The following is an 894-nucleotide window of genomic DNA, read 5'->3' as shown; positions in this document are numbered from 1 at the left end:
CTTGAGTTCATCAAAGCGGAGGGTGAAGTGAAGAATTTCTGCGAACTGTTTAGCAAGAGCCTGCTCTCGCTCTAGATGCTGGGTGGGTGAATATGGGGTACTGGTCAAGGCTCCCAGAAGGCCTCTTAATGCAGCTTCTAATGAAAAGAAGATAAAAACATTAAGCAGTTTGCATCTCTGGTAGTTGTTTATTAAAAAGTGTTTAATCCATAAATGTTTTACATTCAATTTCCAAAAGAGTATCTTTAAAAACAGATGCTTTACACAAAAATCACACACAAACTGAGTAAGTTAACATTTTGCCACTGCTAATGTACTATACACACTCAAACAGAACACTTTTCAAACTTAAAACCTTAACGTAATGACGAATGTAATTTTAAAATTCTATAAACACAGAATCAAACTAAAATGTAGACTTCAATTTGGAGTAAACACTGCAATCAAATGTTAATTGCATGTTTCCATGGAAGCCCTGGGTTTGGTCCTCGGTACCAAAAACAAAAACCTCCCCTAAAACAAAAATTCAACCAAAAAGTATAGTAAAAGGAAAAAAGACCAAAACAAACAAGGCAACTGAAATAATATAAAATACTACATTAGAAAATGGAAATACTGGCCCCCACCACTCCGCCGAACCTCCCCCACCCCGCCCGCCCAGTAGGAACTTCTGCCGACTTCCGGGAACCCCCAGACCCAGTCCTAGGCCAGGTCTGGTGAGTGTGTGAACTTCCTGCTACCCTGCGCTGGCGGGACCAGTTCCAGCCCAGACGCAGCGAGGGCCGGACCCTCTGCCACCCCCTCAGGCCGCCCCCCACCCCTCCCGCCAAGTAGGAATATCTGCCGAGTTCCGGAAACCCCCAGACCCAGTCCTAGCCCAGGTCCGCAGCAGGA

General features: G+C 44.9%; 1 protein-coding gene across 14 annotated transcripts in view; it reads right to left on the bottom strand.

The window, feature by feature from the left end:
• Fam49b (family with sequence similarity 49 member B) overlaps window positions 1-894 on the bottom strand; it is a 141,001-nt gene that overhangs the window by 27,253 nt on the left and 112,854 nt on the right. For 13 of the 14 annotated variants that reach the window (XM_023718802.1, XM_023718804.1, XM_023718805.1 and 10 more), the window contains one exon: window positions 46-137. In XM_023718802.1, the coding sequence (XP_023574570.1) occupies window positions 46-137 (92 nt within the window). Of the gene's footprint in view, window positions 1-36; window positions 138-894 lie in introns of all 14 variants that reach the window. The other variant, XM_023718797.1, reaches the window with a different exon arrangement.

The sequence above is a fragment of the Octodon degus genome, unplaced genomic scaffold (assembly GCF_000260255.1).
Source record: "Octodon degus isolate 3935 unplaced genomic scaffold, OctDeg1.0 scaffold00062, whole genome shotgun sequence".
Taxonomy (NCBI): domain Eukaryota; kingdom Metazoa; phylum Chordata; class Mammalia; order Rodentia; family Octodontidae; genus Octodon; species Octodon degus.
This window is presented reverse-complemented; position numbering and strand designations above follow the sequence as displayed.